Source organism: Salvelinus sp. IW2-2015, linkage group LG11, assembly GCF_002910315.2.
Source record: "Salvelinus sp. IW2-2015 linkage group LG11, ASM291031v2, whole genome shotgun sequence".
Taxonomy (NCBI): domain Eukaryota; kingdom Metazoa; phylum Chordata; class Actinopteri; order Salmoniformes; family Salmonidae; genus Salvelinus; species Salvelinus sp. IW2-2015.
Genome location: NC_036851.1, coordinates 14,723,069 through 14,745,096, shown reverse-complemented (window position 1 = coordinate 14,745,096; position 22,028 = coordinate 14,723,069). Strand labels below are relative to the sequence as shown.

At 40.6% G+C, this 22,028-nt stretch overlaps 1 protein-coding gene across 1 annotated transcript in view; it reads left to right on the top strand.

The window, feature by feature from the left end:
* LOC111969861 (caM kinase-like vesicle-associated protein) overlaps positions 1–12,935 on the top strand; it is an 83,333-nt gene extending 70,398 nt beyond the window's left edge. The window contains exons 5-11 of the mRNA XM_023996195.2: positions 676–814; positions 3,974–4,094; positions 4,332–4,407; positions 6,320–6,456; positions 7,996–8,074; positions 8,396–8,483; positions 8,853–12,935. Coding sequence (XP_023851963.1) covers positions 676–814; positions 3,974–4,094; positions 4,332–4,407; positions 6,320–6,456; positions 7,996–8,074; positions 8,396–8,483; positions 8,853–9,245 — 1,033 coding nt within the window. The 3' untranslated portion in view covers positions 9,246–12,935. The remainder of the gene's footprint in view (positions 1–675; positions 815–3,973; positions 4,095–4,331; positions 4,408–6,319; positions 6,457–7,995; positions 8,075–8,395; positions 8,484–8,852) is intronic.
* The last annotated feature ends 9,093 nt before the right edge of the window (positions 12,936–22,028 follow it).

Sequence of the window (22,028 nt, the reverse complement as noted above, 5' to 3'; positions counted from 1 at the left end):
ACAACTGACAAACATATTATCTAGCTAGTAATACATTATCTTGTCAAACTGTTAAATGAGTAGCAAGCCAGCTACAAGTGATGACAAATAATATGTTTTATACAGTGGGACTTGCATTGCGACGTGCAGATTGCAATCGGAAAACCAACAACAAACTTTGGGGGTGATTTTCTCTAAACAGCTGATCAGGGAGACCTCTGTTGTAACTATGCTGTGCTCAATTGGAACAGTTAGTACACAAGTTCTAAATAGTTTTGAAGCTAATAATCTCCTATTTCCAGCAGTGTATAAAACTCTAAATCTGTTTATGGGTCTATATGACTGATTCACAAATTCACAAAATATATGATACTCATATCCTCCAGGATTGCATTGATTTGTGGGTCTTTTATTCTGATAATGACCATCAGAAATCATCACATTAAGCATCTTTGGTAATTCTGTAATTTTGTCAAATGTTGATGTCTTCGCCCTTGGCATGGTGTCACTTCTATGGTAATTGCATAGTAATGCAAACATTTTTCCCCAAAGTGTCTCCGTGTCAGAGATATCAAATAAAGTTGTATTATTAAAAAGGATCTGTGAATTATTTGAACCAGAGACAGTCAGGCTCAAAGCACCTACTGTAGGTCAGCACCATGCTTCTGCTTCATGCCACTCACTTTCTCCCCACAGTGCTACTGGCAGAGAGGTATTTGATTGGATCCTGGACCAGGGCTACTATTCAGAGCGCGACACCAGTAATGTGGTCCGTCAGGTGTTGGAGGCCGTGGCCTATCTTCACTCCCTGCACATTGTCCACAGGAACCTCAAGGTACTAAGCCCACTGCTTATTTTAAACGCCACTGGTTCTTTTAAATACATTTTTGACTTGTTTAATTGGGTTGAAGTGTATACAGTACCAGTCAAAAGTTTGGCCACACCTACTCAGTCCAGGGTTTTTATTTATTTAGACTATTTTCTACATTGTAGCACAATAGTGAAGACATCAAAACTATGAAATGACACATATGGAATCATGTAGTAACCAAAAAAGTGTTAAACAAATCAAAATATATTTTATATTTGACATTCTTCAAAGTAGTCACCCTTTGCCTTGATGACAGCTTTTACATTCTTGCCATTCTTTGGAATGCATTCCAATTATTAACAGGTGTGCCTTTTTAAAAATGATTTTTTGCAATTTCTTTCCTTCTTAATGCGTTTGAGCCAATCAGTAGTGTTGTGACAAGGTAGGGGTTGTATACAGAATATAGCCCTATTTGGTAAAATACCAAGTTCATATTATGGCAAGAACAGCTCAAATAAGCAAAAAGCAGTCCATCATTACTTTAAGACATGAAGATCAGTCAATCCGGAAAATTTCAAGAACTTTTAAAGTTTTTTCAATTGCAGCCACAAAAACCATCAAGCACTATGATGAAACTGGCTCTCATGAGGACCGCCACAGGAAAAGAAGACACAGAGTTACCTCTGCTGCAGAGGATAAGTTCATTAGAGTTACCAGCCTCAGAATTCGGCAATTAACTGCACCTCAGATTGCAGCACAAATAAATTCAGGCAGGCTCGGTGTCAGGACAGGCAGAGGTTTGTAAACGGGTCAGAGTCAGACAGGTACAGAAGGGCAGGCAGGCTCGGGGTCAGGGCAGGCAGAATGGTCAGAACCGGGGAAACTAGGAAACAGAACTTGAGAAAGCAGCGAGACGGGAAAACACGGTGGTAAGACCTGACAAGACAAGACGAACTGACAAGAGACAAACAGAGAACACAAGTATACAATGCCTTGCAAAAGTATTCATCCCCATTGGTGTTTTTCCAATTTTGTTGCATTACAACCTGTAATTTTAAATATATTTTTATTTGGATTTCATGTAATGGACATACACAAAATAGTCCAAATTGGTGAAGTGAAATGAAAAAAATAACTTGTTTCAAAAAAAATCTTAAAAATACAAAACCGAAATGTGGTGCGTGTATATGTATTCACCCCCTTTGCTACGAAGCCCCTAAATAAGATCTGGTGCAACGAATTACCTTCAGAAGTCACATAAATAGTTAAATCAAGTCCACCTGTGTGCAATTTAAGTCTCACATGATCTCAGTATATCTATACCTGTTCTGAAAGGCCCCAGAGTTTGCAACACCACTAAGCAAAGGGCACCACCAAGCAAGCGGCACCATGAAGACCAAGGAGCTCTCCAAACAGTCCAGGAACAAAGTTGTGGAGAAGTACAGATCAGGGTTGGTTATGAAAAAATATCAGATATCATCCCACAGAGCACCATTAAATACATTATTAAAAATGTTAAGAATATGGCACCACAACAAACCTGCCAAGAGAGGGCCGCCAACCAAAACTCATGAACCAGGCAAGGAGGGCATTAATCAGAGAGGCAACAAAGAGACCAAAGATAACCCTGAAGGAGCTGCAAAGCTCCACAGTGGAGATTGGAGTATCTGTCCATAGGACCACCTTAAGCTGTACACTCCACAGAGCTGGACTTCACAGAAGAGTGGCCAGTAAAATCCATTGCTTAAAGAAAGGCATGTGGAAGACTCCCCAAACATATGGAAGAAGGTACTCTGGTCAGATGAGACTAAAATGTAGCTTTTTGGCCATCAAGGAAACCGCTAGGTCTGGCGCAAACTCAACCCCTCTCATCACCCCGAGAACACCATCCCCACAGTGAAGCATGGTGGTGGCAGCATCATGCTGTGGGGATGTTTTTCATCGGCAGGGACGGGGAAACTGGTAAGAATTGAAGGAATGATGGATGGCGCTAAATACAGGGAAATTATTGAGGGAAATCTGTTTCAGTCTTCCAGAGATTTGAGACTGGGACGGAGGTTCACCTTCCAGCAGGACAATGACCATAAGCATACTGCTAAAGCAACACTCGAGTGGTTTAAGGGGAATTCCAGGTTTTAAGGCAACAAAATAGGAAAAATGCCAAGGGGGTGAATATTTTTGCAAGCCACTGTAAATACACGGGGGATAACCAGGAAGATGGGCTACACCTGGAGACAAACACAAAGACAGGTGAAACAGATCAGGATGTGACAGAATCAGACCTTCATAGTGGAATGTCTGCAAAGAAATCCCCTACTAAAGGACACCAATAATAAGAAGAAGAGACTTGATTGGGGCAAAAAACATGAGCAATGGACATTAGACAGGTGGAAATATGTCCTTTGGTCTGATGTGTCCAAATTTGAGATTTTTGGTCCCAACCGCTGTGTCTTTGTGAGACGCAGAGTAGGTGAACAGATGATCTCCACATGTGTGGTTCCCACCGTGAAGCATGGAGGAGGAGTGATGGTGTGGGGGTACTTTGCTGGTGACACTGTCAGGGATTTATTTAGAATTCAAGGCAGACTTAACCGACATGGCTACCACAGCGTTCTGCAGCGATACACCATCCCATCTGGTTTGCACTTCGTGCGACAATCATTTATTTTTCAACAGGACAATGACCCAACACACCTCCAGACTGTGTAAGGGCTATTTGACCAAAAATGAGAATGTCAAATATAAAATATATTTTGATTTGTTTAACACTTTTTTGGTTACTACATTTTTCCATATGTGTTATTTCATAGTTTTGATGTCTTCACTATTGTTCTACAATGTGGAAAATAGTAAAACTAAAGAAAAACCCTTAAATGAATAGGTGTGTCCAAACCTTTGACTTGGACTGTGTTTTTARGCAAACTTTTCTGAAAAGGCACATTTATAATGCAAATGTATTATGCAAATGTACTTGATCAGATTGACACCACACTGATCTTGCTTTGTTTGAACAAAGAAAATTGAACTGTCATTTTTAGACACTTGTGTGATGCTAAAGTAAGAGTTTGACTGCTTCAATATTTACCAGTGATGAAGTCTGCTCTAAGTCTGTGTAAGTTTTGAATGAGATTACTTTAGCAAAACTTGGGCAAACGTCAGCTGTCGCCCTGTTCCTTTTCTCAGCTGGAGAATTTGGTGTACTTCAACCGCCTGAAGCACTCCAAAATAGTGATCAGTGACTTCCACCTGGCAAAGCTGGAGACCGGGCTCATCAAAGACCCCTGTGGAACCCCAGAGTACCTTGGTAAGGACTGTGGAAGGAGCGGGGGAGGGATTAGTACCTTGTTAAGGGGGAGCACAGACTGCCTGGGAGAGGGAGCAGTGGGTATCTTCGAGAGTTGGTTTTGGGGAGCAGTTTATGGGAGCACAGGAAAGCATATGTGAGAAGAACATCAACAAAAAATTCAACAGAGAGCTTGCTGTATATTGTTTTGTTACTGATATAAAGAGAGAATCTTTAACTGTGTTTGTGTCCCTGCAGCACCAGAAGTGGTTGGGAGACAGAGATACGGCAGGCCAGTGGACTGCTGGGCCCTGGGTGTCATCATGTACATACTGTGAGTGGTTTGATTATCAGCATAGGGAGCCATGGGCCCATATACAGCGGTTGCTCAACTAAACGTATTGAGATTATGCTGCAGGATTTAGAGGTAATTTGTTGTTTAGTACGGTACCCTGCGTCACTGCTTCATTGCTCCAGACCAGCGCAAGGGGGAGTTAGAGCACTGATTATGCTTTTGGGTCCCAAGGTGCTAATGTGTCTCTAACTGACAATGAATGGGTGACATAAACCAAATAGAAACTGATAATTGTGCACGACTTCAAAATTGAATTTCAATGAACTGAATGATGAAGATGAAGAAGATGATTGAATTTAGAACAATAGTGTAAGAATTGCTATTCGTCTGTCCTGCACGCGCACCCCCTGAAAAAGACACTTATTTTTTTGTTTCTGCTCGTCAGTATTACTTACTAAAACTGTTGTTACACTAAGGTTTTTATTCTAAGAGAAATGAAAATGTTCAATTATATTCCATGATATTCTTAACATATATGTGTTGACTGAATATAAGCAAGGGATGTCTGCTAAATAATCAAGTTGATGGCGCAGTCATATAGCCTCAGCAYCTACATAAAGCTGAGTGACTCACTCATTCATAGCTTTGGATCAAAATTAACCAGTACCAACATTCTTTCTGAAAGTCTTTAATAAAGACATGACCTAGACACCATGTATTATAATAGTCCATTATCGGCTGTTAGCAGGACAACAGACTCTTGCCAACACCTCTCTGTATTTTGATACTTTGTGCAAGGCAATTGATCAGTATTAAAAACTTTGTGGATGGGGCCTCCCGAGTGGCCTAAACAAACTGCGTTGCTGCAGATGCTGGTTTGGTACCGGTGCCGGCCACGCCCGGGAGACCCATGAGGCGACAGTGGCCTTTTGGTTTCTCTCCCTATAAAAACTGAAATAAATAATTCAAAATAACAGATTGGCTTTATTTACAAATTAGTAAGAATGTCTCACCCTACTGTATGTTCAAGAATGGCCTTTTTCTCACTCAATTTAGGTTATTTGAAAACAAAATCATCTCCAAAATATAGTTATTTTTAAACAAAGCGATTATTATTATTAATTCATTTAGAATGATATAAAAGCCCCTTAGATATTCTCACAGATCAGATTTGCCCTAACGAAAATGCCTCTTAGATATTAATTTAGAATCCTCCAACCCTCTAAATCGAATTATTGGCGGAGTCACATCATTGAATATTAAAAATATTTCAGTTTGGGTATATGTTAGACTACAATTAGAGTGTGGAAATGTTATGCTCTTAGTACTGTAGCCTACTCTCCCGACTGTCACGTTGTACATCGCCATATTTCCCGGTCCATCCTAAGGGAAACCCGGAGGGTTTTTCTTGGAATAGAAACACCATAATATTAATCAAATGAATTAAGTTACATTTATTAAAATCAATCCCATATACTATGTTCTTACAAAAAAATATTTTAAATTCTCTAGTACAGCCAATATTGAAGGCTATCAAATGCTTCTCAAAGATGGCCTCTGGTGGTCAAACTAGCACTAACTAGCATTAATGGTAACAATGGCTGACAATTAAATAATGTGCCATAGAATTCTGCGGCAGCCCGCAAGGTGTGCTGCAGTATGACGCAACTTTTAAAGGGAGAACCACTGTATACTACTGCAAGAGGGGTGGGTTGTGAGTCTACTCAGAGGATGGGAGATTTGGAATTATACAGACGGACAACATGAATGGTGACTACTTTACTGAAAGAGACCATCTTCACTCTACTCCACATGGTATGCTCAAAAGCAGTACGGATATCTTATTTATAGGGTATTACCTACTGCAATACATCAAATCTTTACATGACATTTGTGCACATGGTATTACAATACAAGCTGATAAAGAGCTCCTTTGTTTTGTGGCCCTCAGGCTTTCAGGCAACCCTCCTTTCTATGAGGAAACTGATGATGATGATTATGAAAACCACGACAAGAACCTGTTCAGGAAGATCTTGGCGGGGGACTATGAGTTTGACTCTCCGTACTGGGACGACATCTCAGAGTCAGGTACTGTTAAGATGAAGTAGAGACACAGGAGACTATAAACAACAGCTTACTGGGTAAATAGAAATTCAAAAGGGAGGATTTTATCTGTTCACTTTTTCACGTTCAAAAGCATTTCCTGTTTGTGTTCTGATTCCATCAGGAGGATTGCAGTTGAAGTCAGAAGTTTACATGCACCTTAGCCAAATATATTTAAAATCAGGTTCACAATTCCTGACATTTAATCCTAGTAAAAATTCCCTGTCTTAGGTCAGTTAGGATCACCACTTTACTTAAAGAATGTGAAATGTCAAAATAATAGTTGAGAGAATGATTTATTTCAGCTTTTATTTCTTTCATCACATTCCCAGTGGGTCAGAAGTTTACATACACTCAATTAGTATTTGGTAGCATTGCCTTTAAATTGTTTAACTTGGGTCAAACATTTTGGGTAGCCTTCCACAAGCTTCCCACAATAAGTTGGGTGAATTCTGGCCCATTCCTCCTGACAGAGCTGGTGTAACTGAGTCAGGTAACTGAGTCAAGCACCCCCACAACATGATGCTACCACCTCCGTGCTTCACGGTTGGGATTGTGTTCTTCAGCTTGCAAGCCTTCCCCTTTTTCCTCCAAACATAACGATGGTCATTATGGCCTAACAGTTCTATTTTTGTTTCATCAGACCAGAGGACATTTCTCCAAAAAGTACGATCTTTGTTCCCATGTGCAGTTGCAAACCGTAGTCTGGCTTTTTTATGGCGGTTTTGGAACAGTGGCTTCTTCCCTGCTGAGCGGCCGTTCAGGTTATGTCGATATAGGACTCGTTTTACTGTGGATATAGATACTTTTGTACCTGTTTCCTCCAGCATCTTCACAAGATCCTTTGCTGTTGTTCTGAGATTGATTTGCACTTTTCGCACCAAAGTACGTTCATCTCTAGGAGACAGAACGCGTCTCCTTCCTAAGCGGTATGACGGGTTCGTGGTCCCATGGTGTTATACTTGCGTACTATTGTTTGTACAGATGAACGTGGTACCTTCTGGCGTTTGGAAATTGCTCCCAAGGATGAACAAGACTTGTGGAGGTCTACAATTTTTTCTTCTGAGGTCTTGGCTGATTTCTTTTCATTTCCCCATGATGTCAAGCAAAGAGGCACTGCGTTTGAAGGTAGGCCTTGAAAAACATCCACAGGTACACCTCTAATTGACTCAAATTATGCCAATTATCCTATCTGAAGCTTCTAAAGCCATGACGTCATTTTCTGGATTTTTCCAAGCTGTTTAACGGCACAGTCAATTTAGTGTATGTAAACTTCTGACCCACTGGAATTGTGATACAGTGAAGTATAAGTGAACTAATCTGTCTGTAAACAATTGTTGGAAAAATTACTTGTCATGTACATAGTAGATGTCCTAACCGACTTGCCAAAACTATACTTTGTTAACATGAAATTTGTGGAGTGGTTGAAAAACGAGTTTTAATGACTTCAACCTAAGTGTATGTAAACTTCCGACTTCAACTGTAACTGCTGTTTGTTGAGATATTGCTTTTATTGTGTTGCAGCAAAAGGCCTGGTCGCCCGTATGATGGAGGTAGACCAGGATCAGAGGCTGACTGCTCAGGAGGCCATCAACCATGAGTGGTATGGAAATACACATTAACACAGTAGCCTACTATAGGGATATACCACAAGGCCACAGTACTAAGGAGATATACCAGATGTGAAGTGAAAATTAACCAGATTAATCTAGTTGATTGATGAGTCCGTATGATGTGTCCGTGGTAAGTATGATGTGTCCGAGTGTTCTTATGAATAAATACATTTAAACAGGTTGTCAGTGATGTTGTTTTATTAGTATTACTCACCCCCATCTGCTGAGCTGTCACTTGTACTGTACATGTCAAGAGAAGATTACAAAGCCTCATTATAGTGAAGTTTCCTTTTCCCCCTTTATCTCCTCAGGATTTCTGGAAATGCAGCCTCAAATAAGAATATTAAGGATAATGTCTGTGCACAGATAGAGAAGAACTTTGCCAAAGCTAAGTGGAAGGTAAGCCTCTCTTTTTATCTGTTCCAGTTCTTCATCACTGAAGGAGAGTTGGGAGGGAACTATTGTAACGACCCTGGGTTTATAAGCACGGATATCGACTCTGCCGCTTGAGCGTGCGTTTCCTTCACAGTCGATAGCGCGCTGGACTTCGGGCTAGACGGTCGAGGGTTCGAGGCCTGCTCCCTGCCTGTTTCATTACACTATCTATCACTTGCTATATATGTTTTATGGGCCTTGAGAATTTGAAATGGGATAAATGATTGGTGACAGTGCAAGGCTTTAGAATTGGCTACATGTTCTGTAAAAGCTTTAAAATATATAGTAACTAGGCGCCTTGAGTTGAGTGTGTTCTGCGACTGCCTCCCACAGAAAGCGGTGCGGGTTACTACCATCATGAAGCGACTGAGAGCTCCAGAACAGAGTGCTGACTCGGGGGCAACCATCCCAGCAGTAGTAACCAGCTCTGCAGCAGGAGAACCCGCCCCGGCTCTCAGTGACCCCTCTGCAGCTACCGCTGCTGCAGCCCCTGAGGGGGAGCCTGCTGCTGTCACAGAGCCCCCTGCTGGCATGGAGGCCGTGACGTGTGATGCCACTCCCCAAGGTGCAGCAGAGGTCACAGCTCCACCCCCGGCCCCTGAGGAGGCCAGCCCAGTGGAGGCCCCAGTTGAAGCCCCGGAGGAGGTTGATCCGTTGTCACGGTGTAACGGAGAGTCCCCGACTCCACTCCAACCAGCAACTGAAGTTGACGATGAGCAGGGTTAGACGGTGAACTCCCTCCTATGACCTCCTTCACTCCCAGCGATCGTCTTTCCTGCACACTAGCATGGTGACACTGACTTATCTCTCTCACTTGCAGCATGAGTAACATCTCACAGAGCCTGTGTCCTATCTTTCCTGAGTGTTGAATTGATCTGGCTACATGTATTCTGTATTTTTGAAACATCCCTCTGGCCTTACAGGGGCTTTTTGTGTCTAATGCAGCCCAGCTAACAGCTACATATTTTCCTCTGAACTCTCCCCTTTAAATCATATGGAAATATGTAATTGTACCAAACCTGCTTTGATTTCCTCTTAATGAGCCAAGTTTGGGAACATTTTTACCCAGTCCTACTCTCACAGTATTCCAATGCATTATCATGGCATACAATAAGGTAATGAACAGCTTGGCTTTGCTCTTATAGTGTTGATTTTACATAATGATCTGTAGCATTCCTCCTTCACACCCCTCTCTACACATGGAAAGATCCTGTTTGATCTCTTTTTGGGGGGGTGAACATTGCTCTCTTTGTTATTTGTTGTATACACTCATCAGTAGTTTTGTCTGTGCTGCAGCAATTATGTTTACTGGGGGATGCAGCAGGCCCAGTGTAAGTGAAAGGCAGCATCCACAACATGCTGGGTGAAATGCGAAAGACATATTTCAGTTGAATGCATTCAGTTTACCAACTGACTAGGTATCCTCCAATCCCTTTCCCTCGCCAGCTTTCTGCTTAGGAAAGCACCACATGGCTGTCAGTGTAAAGATTCTGTATATAGAGACCTTTGTAGAAGTAGTCAAAACAGCATGCATTCTTAACTTTTGCTGTTAATTTCAAAATTATAAGCACTTGGTGGAAAGAACGTGCTAATCCTGCTACTGCCTTTAAACTGGAAACATGAAGGTCTTTCTGTTCGTTAGGCTCCAAGTGAAGGGCACTGTTGATGCTCATGTTTTGTTCAAATGGACTACATCATTCCATAAACTTCTAACTATTCATATCATATCATACATCATGTGCCACTACTGTAAATGTACGTTATATTAAATGAGTTGTGTTTGTTACACAGTAGTTTCTATGCATCTAGAATTAAGTTTGTGAATTTATGAATTTCACGGCAGGCCTCAGTCATAACATATCTTCATCCATCCTATGCGATTAGATCAACTTTTTCTATACATTTTTATTTTTTTTTTCATTACGTTTCTGGTTTAACAGTTCTTCTGGCTTATTCATTCTTATGCATCCTAAAGTACGTAGATCCATTTGTAAATAAATACAATTTAGCCTACAAGGAAAAGCATGATATTCTTTTCGCAGTTGTATAACATTAGATTGTGACTGTGTAAAGCACCACCTGTAAAAGCCATTTTTATCCCCCACCAGCTTTTTACAAGRTGTTGTTGATTAAAGGAAACAGAACAATTAAGAGCAATTGTGTTAAAAACATCTCATGTTTTTACAAACATATGTATTTGTTTATGTATCTATTTATTCATAGGTTTAATTATTCTCAAGATATTCATAACAATAACAAAAACATAATAGTAGTCGGTCTTTGGTCCCTTTCAGTATAGTCAATAACGAGGTACTGCAAGAGTTCTCTGTAATCACCGTAAGTTGAGCAATATTCTACTTGCTGCCGAAACTGTGATTCTTCTCTTGGTGTCCTCTATAAAGTGCATGTACGTACCTGTAAGTTAAAAGCCTATAGACTTTGACAACAGTCGATACCCTGTCCAGACAGTTAGTCAACTAACACATGGCCAGTGTCAAACAAGGCAGAGCCTAGATCATATTAGTCATGCTTCTGACTTGGCTCCCATCTTTCTGGTTACAGTACCAGCCATCTGTGCAGAGGGTGGCTCCTTCCTTGATACAGCAAGACAGTGATTTTATTGTCAGCAAACAGTAGCTATTATATACAGCTGCTTAATTATACAGTGTATTAATGCATTTGTTGTCAAGGGGCTATGCTTCTGTGTTCACCTGCACGTTCTATGGAAGTATGTATTTAAGAAAAGTTTGAGCAATTATTTTCAATGAAAGGCAGGAAGTCAAATCAAATGTGCTACTTCATTTTTTGTTGATCAGAGAAAAGTTATTGCTCCCCAGTCTATTGCTTATGCATGTCTCTGACACCTACGAGAACATATATACTGTATATATACATTACCAGTCAAAAGTTTGGACACCTGCTCATTCAAGGATTTTTCTTTATTTTTACTATTTTCTACATTGTAGAATAATAGTGAAGACTTCAAAACTGTAAATATAAAATCAAAATATATTTTATATTTCAATTCTTCAAAGTAGCCACCTTTTGCCTTGATGACAACTTTGCACACTCTTGGCATTCTCTCAACCAGCTTCACCTGGAATGCTTTTCCAACAGTCTTGAAGGAGTTCCCACATATGCTGAGCACTTGTTGGCTGCTTTTCCTTCACTCTGCGGTCCAACTCATCACAAACCATCTCAATTGGGTTGAGGTCTGGTGATTGTGGAGGCCAAGTCATCTGAGGCAGCACTCCATCACTTTCCTTCTTGGTCAAATAGGCTTTACACAGCCTGGAGGTGTTTTGGGTCATTGTCCTGTTGAAAAATAAATGATAGTCCCACGAAGCGCAAACCAGATGGGATGGTGTATCGCTGCAGAATGCTGTGGTAGCCATGCTGGTTAAGTGTGCCTTGAATTTTAAATAAATCACTGATGGTGTCACCAGCAAAGCAACTCCACACCATCACACCTCCTCCTCCATGCTTCACAGTGGGAACCACATATGCAGAGATCATCTGTTCACCTACTCTGCGTCTCACAAACCCACGACCGTTGGAACCAAAAATCTCAAATTTGGACTCATCAGACCAAACGACAAATTTCCACTGGTCTGATGTCCATTGCTCGTGTTTCTTGGCCCAAGCAAGTCTCTTCTTATTATTGGATTCCTTTATTAGTGGTTTCTTTGCAGCAGAGGTAACTCAGAGTCTTCCTTTCCTGTGGCGGTCCTCATGAGAGCCAGTTTCGGTTTATAGCGGTTTATGATTTTGGCGACTGCACTTTATGTCTTAAAGTAATGTTGGACTGTCATTTCTCTTTGCTTATTTGAGCTGTTCTTGCCATAATATGGACTTGATCTTTTACCAAATAGGGCTATCTTCTGTATACCACCCCTACCTTGTCACAACACAACTGATTGGCTCAAACGCATTAAGGAAAAAAAATCCACAAATTAACAAGGCACACCTTAATTGAAATGCATTCCATGAAGCTCATGGTTGAGAGAATGCCAAGAGTGTGCAAAGCTGTCATCAAGACAAAGGGTGGCTACTTTGAAGAATCTCAGATATAAAATATATTTTGATCTGTTTAACACTTTTTTGGTTACTACATGATTCCATTTGTGTTATTTCATAGTTTTGATGTCTAGAAAATTGTAAAAAAAAAAAGAGGCAAAACCATTGAATGAGTAGGTGTGTCCAAACTTTTGACTGGTACTGTGTGTATATATATATACTGATTGATTGATATGCATATTCAGATACATTATTGAGATATAACATTACACAATGTCTTCATTTTGCCAGAACATTTTGATTTCCATGAAAAGCTTAACAGCAATATCTGAAGAAATGTGTGAGAATATACCATCCTCTTACTTATGACCGCAAATAAATACTGTTACACAATCTTAAGCAATGCTTTGTTTCAGTGCCACTGTATTTAGTATTCCATGTCTGTTAATTTCATGCTCTTTCTGATGTACCTATTATTTCTCAATTTAATGGTCATCTAGACCAGTGGTCACCTGTAGGTCCTGACTGTCTCTCATTTGTAGGCTCTGTACTGTACTCCTTGACTGAGTTCATGACTTTGATGGTAATAAAAGTATACTCATGGAATATGTGGTCACGAGTCCCCATGGCTCCCTACATTTTGAAGGATGTATAGTATTATATGTCTTTCTGAGACCAGGTTGCTTGTTGCTTCGTAACTACAGTACAAAGGAGAATAAAGGGGAGGATTTACGTTGATGGTTAGGTGAACTAACGACAAAGGTTAGGATAATTTACATGAAAGATTAAGTGAATATTAGAATAGGGATTAGGGGAARGGTGAGCTAACATGCTACAGTTGTACCTTACGCCACTCAAACACGCAACCTTTAGATTGCTGGACGGTCACAGATTACGCCCACCCATCCTCCCTGACCAACCTCCCTACTTTTATTTCTGTCTAAAGTAACTAGACCATTAGTAGGTATCATACATCTTGGAGGTGCTCAGAAATACATCATGGATGTTACGTATGGCTTTGAGGCCAGGCTGCTATGTCTATCTCACTTATTCTTCTCAACCGCTTTTCTAAGATGTGCTGTACACGGCTAGAACATGTTTTATCTGGAACGGCAAGCAACCATCCAATACAGGGCAAACACTCATGGCTCGATTCAATCCGTTTCGCGGAAGATACAGCGTGATTGAAATGTACAGGTAATTTCCGATTGAGCCGACATATGCAGCGTTTACCTGAATTCAGTCTCCGCCAATGCGTGAACATTGCCTTTAAATTTCAAACACGAGCACATATCTTCAGCTCTACGGATTTAATTAAGCCATCAAATAATGTTGCTATTGAAAGCTGACTCATAAAAACAGCTTGTACATGAAATGACATGATCAAGCTTAATTTGAAAGCTTAAATGGACAGATTCACCAGTGACTCATAAGCAGGCTCATCATATCGTGCCCTCTGTCATGTGTTATGTACGTGTTGACAGTAGCCTCTCTAAACAATAGAGCGTACAGTGCATTCGGGATGGATTCAGACCCCTTGACTTTTTCCACATTTTGTAACRTTACAGCCTTTTTCCTCATCAATCTACACACAAGTTTCTGAATGTGCTTGAGCCAGAGCCCGGACTTGAACCCGATCTAACATCTCTGGAGAGACCTGAAAATAGCTGCGCAGTGACGCTCCCCATCCAAGTGTGCTATGCAAAAACGGACACAATTCGAGGATCTCTAGGATACTTGGAATTAATTCAGATTGGCATAGCACACTTAGGGATTGTTCTTACTTTGAATGTTAATGGATAAAGACGGCTGAGATGGGAATGGGATATCCTTCCTTTAGAGAGGCTTACCATGTCTCATGCCTTCTGTTCATCTGTATTTGGTGGGAGGAATGAGAGTCAGTTTCCTGCCCCTCTTAAGACTGGCGGTCGCTGAGATTAAAAGCCAGTAATAACAGCTATTCCTTACCCAGTGGGACATGGGACTTTAACATGCCTTTCACTTAATTTCCGGTTAGATTTCAATGAATAATTGATTGGATAAAAGACGGAACAAATCAAATCAAAATGTATTGGTCGTGTACACAGACTTGCACATGTTATCGCAAGTGCAACTAAATGCTAATGTTTCTAGCTCCAACAGTGCAGCAATAGCTATCAATTCAAAACAATACACACACAGAGCCCCACCTGTTTTGAGCCCCACCTGTTTAGCTAAAAAGAAAACGGTGTTGCATGTTTTGCATGTTATTTGGGTATGTGTCACATATCAGTTGGCAACAATGTAAAAAAATATATATATTGAGTTAATAAAGCCACATAGGAATATGGTCTCTTTTTTGCTTTCTTGAGTAAGTTAGCTCCAAAATTCAGGTGTTTCAGCCTAGCTCAGTGGATTATGTGGTGGACGGGCAGCCAGCAGAAAATACAGAGCRTAGGGTTTGGTAATATTCTCTAAATGCGCAGTGATTGCATCAGTGCTCTGTCACAGCAAAATCTACAGGGAGAGCTAGAAAGTTCAAGCCCACTTGGGTGCTGCCATCCAAGAAGGCTCAAGGTCATTGGCCACAAATAAAATGACGTCAACTCGCGTTATATCTACCGTAGCTTTGATTAGCTAAACAAGCAGTCATCATCATGAATCACTTTGATAATCTACTGGCAAATGCTTTTCAATCTTTGTCATTTGCAGATCCTTGTCATAGGGTGGCAGGTAGCTTAGAGGTTAAGAGCGTTGGGTCATTAACATTACACAAAAAGTTGGAAATCGCAAATTCAACAATGAGTGGTTTGGAAGGAATCAGTTGCAAAGCAATCACTGTCTTGCTTCCGCTGCCTGTTATTAGGTGGAGAGGGTGTGTGGTCCAAGTCTGGGTTTAAGGGTCTCTTTTCCAAGCTTTAAAGGATAAACATTCACACGCAACACCATGGGCCAGAAAAGGTTGAATAAAGTGGCCATGCTGTCAATCCAGCATGACTTCTGCCGCATTCAAAACAACTGGAAATTCGGAACTGGGAAATCTCAGACTTCAGTGAGTTCAAGACAACTGGGATAATACGTTTTGAATGGTCATCCAACTCGGAATTCTAAGTCGGGAACTCAGGCCTCTTTCTAGAGCTACACCCTGAAAATCACTGACGTCATGATTCGACCTCGTTTTTTTCAGAGATCCCAGTTGTGTTGAAAGCACCATAAATCCAAAGACTGCCAGAATTTGATGACAAAGTTTCATGACAAACTTTGCCCACAAGAAAGCCCGCTGCGCCACCTTCCTGTTCAAGTGAGCACAGACAATGTTGAGTCCAAAAATGTATTGTATGCTGCTGCAGAAATGATGTAAAATGCCAGGGAGATATGTATACTGTAGCTGAGAAATGAATTCTAAGTGTATGTTGTGTAGTAAGCTTTTAGTAGCCCATGTGTCTCACCCTAATAATTTGTTCCCTTTCCCCCTTATAACTTAGCCTACTTTTCTGATTTGGTGGTACACATGTAGCCTATAGCCTGTTTAGAGAAATGTAATCATCAAATATTGTAAGAGCTTTCATTGTCTGCTTATATGCCCCCTTTATTTATGCTACGCTTCTGACTTGGTGTACTGTAAGAACAGCCCATGTTCTGAAAAAAAAAAAGTAAACTACGTCCATCTTAGCTCGCTCATTAATGTCTTAATCAAAATTACGGATTGCCTCCTATCCTCTTATCATTCCTTTATGCCATAGTTTGTTCATTTCAATTGTCAGTAGAAACCACATTTGTTTAAGCAAGTCAGCCATATCAGCTATGTTTTTAAAAAGGCAGTAAATGAGGCTGAATTAACTGTTTCGCTGCCAAATAAGGCTCCGCTGATAGCCAGGTGTAGCGTTGGTAAGGATTCACTCCATGGTGCTGAAAAGAAAGCTCTGCTGTTGGGACAGCTTTATGTAGGCCCTAACAGTTTGCTGGCACCGTTTGTCACCGTTATAGTGCAATTAATGTATTGTTTAGCGTTGTGTTGTGTAGTGGCTTTTCTGGCATGCATAAAATAACATAAAATGAGTTTTCCACACCAAGAATGACATGCTAAAATTGCCACTGGACACACATCATTCAAAAAGTGAAAATATAGAAATTAAGAAATGTTGGAATGAAAAACAAACATGCACATTGCTGTCTGGATTATGATAAAAAAAAGGAGATAAAGAAATAAGAAGCTTACAAACATGTAACACGCAATGGTATAGATAAATGATAAATGGTATAGTACAAACATGTTATTGAACAGTAAGGTCTTTCCTGAAGGCAGATTGACATATGCTTGGAGGAAATGGTCATGGAATCAATGAGACATTCATCCGTTAGATGAAGCGAATGTGTGTATCTGTAATTGATGTGACGTGATAGTATAAAGTGACATGATTCTTAAAGTCAAATTCAGGTATGGAATGTCGCTCTGCCTTTCTCTTAATAATCCACTCAGCTTTACAATTTACTTTGGATGCCTCTGTTTCCTGTGACACTGAAGTGACTTCATCCGTCATCATCAGAGTGACTGAGTACATTCCCAGTGGACAAAGATTATAAAGACGATGAATATGTGCAGTTTGTCTCATTGATTTATTGGCAGTTGAACCCAGATGCAATACAAAGGCATGAATGACATTCAAGCATACGTACATCATAGCATTTTGTTTTTCATCATGGCCACTGGTTTATCTTGCCATCTACTGGGTGAAATGCTACAATGCAGTTTGTAGGTGGAGATTTTTCCTCCAGAGCAAAGTATGTACAGTTGAAGTCGGAAGTTTACATACACCTTAGCCAGATACATTTAAACTCAGTTTTTCACAATTCCTGACATTTAATCCAAGTAAAAATGTTCTGTCTTAGGTCAGTTAGGATCACCACTTTATTTTAAGAATGTGAAATGTCAGAATAATAGTGGAGAGAATGATTTATTTCTGCTTTTATTTCTTTCATCACATTCCCAGTGGGTCAGAAGTTTACATACACTCAATTAGTATTTGGTAGCATTGCCTTTCAATTGTTTAACTCGGGTCAAATGTTTYGGGTAGTCTTCCACAAGCTTCCCACTATATTTTGGGTGAATTTTGGCCCATTCCTCCTGACAGAGCTGGTGCAACTGAGTCAGGTTTGTAGGCCTCCTTTCTCGCACATGCTTTTTCAGTTCTGCCCACAAATTGTCCATGGGATTGGGGTCAGGGCTTTGTGATGGCCACTCCAATACCTTGACTTTGTTGTCCTTAAGCCATTTTGCCACAACTTTGGAAGTATGCTTGGGGACATTGTTAATTTGGAAGACCCTTTCAATTCCTGACTTGAGATGTCTTGAGATGTTGCTTCAATATATCCACCAAATTTTCCATCCTCATGATGCCATCTATTTTGTGAAGTGCACCAGACCCTCTTGCAGCAAAGCACCCCCACAAAATGATGCTGCCATCCCCATGCTTCACGGTTGGGATGGTGTTCCCTGGCTTGCAAGCCTCCCCCTTTTTCCTCCTAACATAACGATGGTCATTATGGCCAAACAGTTCTATTTTTGTTTCATCAGACCAGAGGACATTTCTCCAAAAAGTACGACCTTTGTCCCCATGTGCAGTTGCAAACCGTAGTCTGGCTTTTTTATGGCGGTTTTGGAACAGTGGCTTCTACCTTGCTGAGCGGCCTTTCAAGGTTATGTCGATATAGGACTCGTTTTACTGGGGATATAGATACTTTTGTACCTGTTTCCTCCAGCATCTTCACAAGGTCCTTTGCTGTTGTTCTGAGATTGATTTGCACTTTTCGCCCCAAAGTGCGTTCATCTCTAGGAGACAGAACGCGTCTCCTTCCTGAGCGGTATGACGGCTGCGTGGTCCCATGGTGTTTATACTTGTGTACTATTGTTTATACAGATGCACGTGGTACCTTCAGGTGTTTGGAAATTGCTCCCAAGGATGAACCAGACTTGTGGAGGTCTACCATTTATTTTCTGAGGTCTTGGCTGATTTCTTTTGATTTTCCCATGATGTCAAGCAAAGAAGCACTGAGTTTGAAGATAGGCCTTGAAATACATCCACAGGTACACCTCCAATTAACTCAAATTATGTCAATTAGCCTATCAGAAGCTTTTAAAGCCATGACATCATTTTCTGGAATTTTCCAAGCTGTTTAAAGGCACAGTCAACTTAGTGTATGTAAACTTCTGACCCACTGGAATTGTGATACAGTGAATTATAAGTGAAATAATCTGTCTGTAAACAATTGTTGACAAATTACTTGTGTCATGCATAAAGTAGATGTCCTAACCGACTTGCCAAATCTATAGTTTGTTAACAAGAAATTTGTGGAGTGGTTGAAAAAACGAGTTTTAATGACTCCAACCTAAGTGTATGTAAACTTCAGACTTAAACTGTATGTGTTTTGGGAGGGGTAGAAGAACAAGAGTATAAGATAACTGTATAACTAACAGACATTACCATTCAGTTGTTTGCAGGTTGTCAAATGAATAAATGGAATAACTAATGTGTATGAACRATTATGCTAAGGGCTCTATTCAATCTTTATCGAGGAAGTTCTGCATTACAGCGTGATATAAGTTTAAAGGCAATGTTCCCGCGACAGAGGTGACTGCATTCCCGGTAAACGCTGCATATGTCGGCTCTATCAGAAATTTCTCTTCAGCGATACAAATTGAATTGTGCTTTAAAATGCTTGTGGAAAAAACAATCTTAGTCCACGAATGACATGGTTTATACTATAACTGTCCAGCAGGGAGCAGCATTGACCGCTTTTTTTAATCAGCTTTGCCTACCCAGGTCAAGTCACTGCAGAGTGACACTGCAGAGTGACCTACCCAGGTCAAGTCACTGCACTACTTGCTAACCCAATTTTGTGTAGAGCCTAGAGTTTTTCTTGGTCAGATAGTAAGTAGGTAAGAGAGTTTTTTTTCTGCCAAGACCTGGGAATTTGTAAATAACCCTAAATGTGACCCTAACCCTATATACAGTATTCCATGCGGTACATTGCAATTGTAATTGGTATAAGAACAGTTGATCTGCTCAAATCCCCATCAGGCAACCACCCCAGGTTAGGACACTGATGATGTCAGTGGATTATCAGTTCTGAGCAACGGAGTGGGTGTGACTGACTGGAAAGAACCAATCACTGACTGAGGGATGCCAAACTGCTGCCTCTCACTGCTCCSAGTTCAGAATCAATCTCCCTGGCCCAACAAAGCCATTTGTGTTCCTGGGCTTCTCTATTGTGTGCTGTGGGAGAGACAGAAGAGAATGTTGATACTTGTTCTAATTATTTTTGCTCTTACTATTATTATCATTACAATAATAAGTATTACTTTTACCATTATTAGGCCTTGTAGGCTAGCTGAGAGAGCACATCCTGTTGTTATAGCTGTCTTTAAAGTAACATTGGCCTGCTTCAATGTATCTCCCAGCCTCTAGCCAATTTATAGTTCTTTGTTTTTAAATCTTTGTTTTSATTTCAACAACTTTCTACTTGTGATATGTTAGACGCCTTGATTAAGATTGATGTAAAAAAAAATCCACTGGGGCTCATCTGCTTSCTCCTTTGTTACTGCAGCTTTCTGCTCCCCTGATTGCAGAATTATTGACACATATTTTTAACCTGACAATTATCTCAGGTACTTTCCCCAGGGTTTGGAAGGCGGCCCATGTGCTCTATCTCCGCAAAGGAGGTGATACCTCCGACCTAAATAATTATCGGCCAATCTCTGAACTGTCTTGATCTCTTTGATCAACTCTCAGCTTAGATCTTTCCAAGCTACGAACTGTATTCTAAGTGTTTATCAATCTGCTACGAACTGTAGGTTCGTAAGTGTATCAAGTGATCTGTACGGAGAGCGAGGTTCGGTGAGATGATTGTGTATCAGGAGTCTGCGATCTGGGACTGGTGAGTCGTAGAGTGCTTCAATCAAATGCCGGTGCTACTGAGACGTGTAAATCTAAGTGTTTATCAATCTGCTACGAACTGTATTCTAAGTGTTTATCAATCTGCTACGAACTGTATTCTAAGTGTTTATCAATCTGCTTTCAGGTCAGGTCATAACACCATCTCCGCTGCATCACTTTAATTGATGTGATAAATTGTATGTACAAAAGGAAACACTGTGTTGCCCTCTTCATTGATCTGTCAGGTCCTGTACTTTTTACTGTGTATATAAACAATATTGGTCTATCTGCAAAAAAAAAAGTACATACACCTGTATGCAGCTGACACTGTTGTGTACGCTATTGCCCCCACGATTTTCAAGGCTCTTTCGGAGCTACAATCTGCCTTTGTTGAACTGAAATTGGTACTTAATGCAGGTAAATCCAAGTATATTTTATTTTCCWAAACACTTAAAAATGTATCTGATGATTTATGCATGAGTACATTGGATGGTGCCCATATTGATCGTGTCCCCACTTATAAATGTCTGATCATCTGGATTGACGATATCTCTTCATAAATATCTTCATTTCTACATGGACATTTTATTCAGAGCTGTACGCGGTATTTGGTTGTGGCAAACCGCATACGATCCATTTGTTTCAAATGAAGACCATGATCTTAATTCAGCTGGCCATTGTGATTTTTTTCAGGGCGAGACAACCGTGACGTTGGCCAAATGTATACGCTTTTGTTGTCCGGATTTGTTTACACTTCAAAGACATCCGCACAATATGCGTCTTCGACTACCTCYAGAGGCGGTCAGGAAGATCTAATCACAATGAGATCACAATGCGTCTTTTGATTGTCTACACCTGTCGACAAATGTGGGCACAATCAGAATGTGGACAAGATCAGCACAACAGACACATGTTAGAACAAGGTATAAAAGGGGCTACTATGTCAGTTTGGCCATGACCTAGATCGGTGCTGCCTGGTAAGGGTCATTTCTAACCCGCTGTCTAGGCTTTTACAAGGTGTGGAAATCCTCAAGGCCCTGCTTTAACCATGCAGTCTCCCATGGCCTTGTAGTCAGCGCCATCCTCTAAGGCAGTGTTTCCCAACTCCGGTCCTCGAGTACCTCCAACAGATCAAATTTTTGTTGTGGCCCCGGACAAGCACATCTGATTCTACTTGTCAACTAACCATCAAGTTGAATCAGGTGTTTTTGTCCGGGATTACAACAACAATGTGTGCTGTTGGGATTGACGTCCACAACAAACCATACAGTCCATTTGATCATAGTGAACATGATATCTACTAGTAATGAGGTTATAGGCCATGTGATTCCGTATTGAAATATTCGAGGAGATGCTAAATATGTTAAGGCTGAAGAAAAGCTCTACGCATCTATTTCCTCCCAGTGTTCCATCGTGGATAATAACAGAGCGTCACTGTCAGTCAAGCTGCCAATGATGACCTTGTCTGCCATAAATGGCTGGTAGCTCATCTTTCTCTCTCTTTGGTAGCTTGGAACATTTATTCCCAAAAGTTCTGAGTGATACAYAAAATATAATATGGAAACATCACACATCAGAA